The sequence below is a fragment of the Benincasa hispida genome, chromosome 7 (genome assembly GCF_009727055.1).
Source record: "Benincasa hispida cultivar B227 chromosome 7, ASM972705v1, whole genome shotgun sequence".
In the NCBI taxonomy this organism is placed as follows: Eukaryota; Viridiplantae; Streptophyta; class Magnoliopsida; order Cucurbitales; family Cucurbitaceae; genus Benincasa; species Benincasa hispida.
The window spans coordinates 44,203,600-44,204,652 of record NC_052355.1 but is presented as its reverse complement, the minus strand read 5'-3'; the positions used below and the strand labels follow the sequence as shown (position 1 = coordinate 44,204,652).

Below are 1,053 nucleotides of genomic sequence, written 5' to 3'. Positions count from 1 at the left end.
CATACCTTATTACGGAGTGTATAAAGTTACAACTTCGTGACATACAAGTTTTGGATGAATTAATTTTTTGTGAATAAATCAATTTTGTGGGTTGTAAACAAATCAATTTTGGTGGATAATTTTTTGTGTTGGAACATGAATATTGTCAATTAATTTTGGATGAATTAATTTTTGTGGTGGAGATTTTGATAAATTAATTTAGTAGGTTGGTTATTGAAATTGAGAGTGAGAATTTAATAAGAAGATAAGAATAATTATACAACTAAAATTTCCTATATTTACGTTATTTTTAAAAAAATAGGTAAAATATACCAAATCAAATTAAAAAAAAAAAGGACATTTCCTTCCATCTTTCATCCTCATCTCTAGGTAGAGCTTACAAGTAAATCCCCAGGAGATCAGTCTTCTTGCCTACCCTTTTCTTCCCCAGTTAGCTTCACTCTGATCGAAGACCTCAAACGAGGACGCGTGTGATTGCCAATGGTGACGATGCACCGTCACTCGAGCATGAGCTGCCGCATGTCCGACAGATCGACCGACTTCTGGATGTGGCTCTTGGGCAATGAGCTCGAATATTGTTTGGCAGGCATCGGATAACCTCGTCTAGCCGATTGGCAAACCCTATCGGTAATGGCGTTCTTCTAGGTATTTGATTTTTGGGCAAAACAATCTGAATCAAAATCAATGCTGCGGAGCTAGGTTTTTGGGGAAGGGAAGAAAGAGTTTTCTATTTAATTGCTTCTTTTGTATCTGAATCTCTGAATAGAAAGAGCTTGACTGATATTTGAAGAAATACGAAGGATGAAGTTTGAGAATGAATTCAAGAAACAAATGGTGCCTGAATGGACGGACGCTTATGTTGATTACAGTGGCCTCAAAAGATTATTGCGTGAGATTTCTTGCGACAAACAGATTAAGAAGTCCAGAGCATCATTTGGGCGCTCAAAGAAAAAACCAACAGTGAATAGAAAATGCAATGAGTTAACCTCTCAGCCCAGAAAAGGCCAAATCATGAAGGATATTGAGAATCAAGTTGGAGATATTGACAGACCA

At 36.8% G+C, this 1,053-nt stretch overlaps 1 protein-coding gene across 1 annotated transcript in view; it reads left to right on the top strand.

Moving 5' to 3' along the window:
• The first annotated feature begins 320 nt into the window (after nucleotides 1–320).
• Nucleotides 321–1,053, top strand: part of LOC120081408 (phosphate transporter PHO1 homolog 10-like) — an 11,524-nt gene continuing 10,791 nt past the window's right edge. The window contains exon 1 of the mRNA XM_039036250.1: nucleotides 321–1,053. This exon is cut by the window's right edge and continues 289 nt beyond it. Coding sequence (XP_038892178.1) covers nucleotides 802–1,053 — 252 coding nt within the window. The 5' untranslated portion in view covers nucleotides 321–801.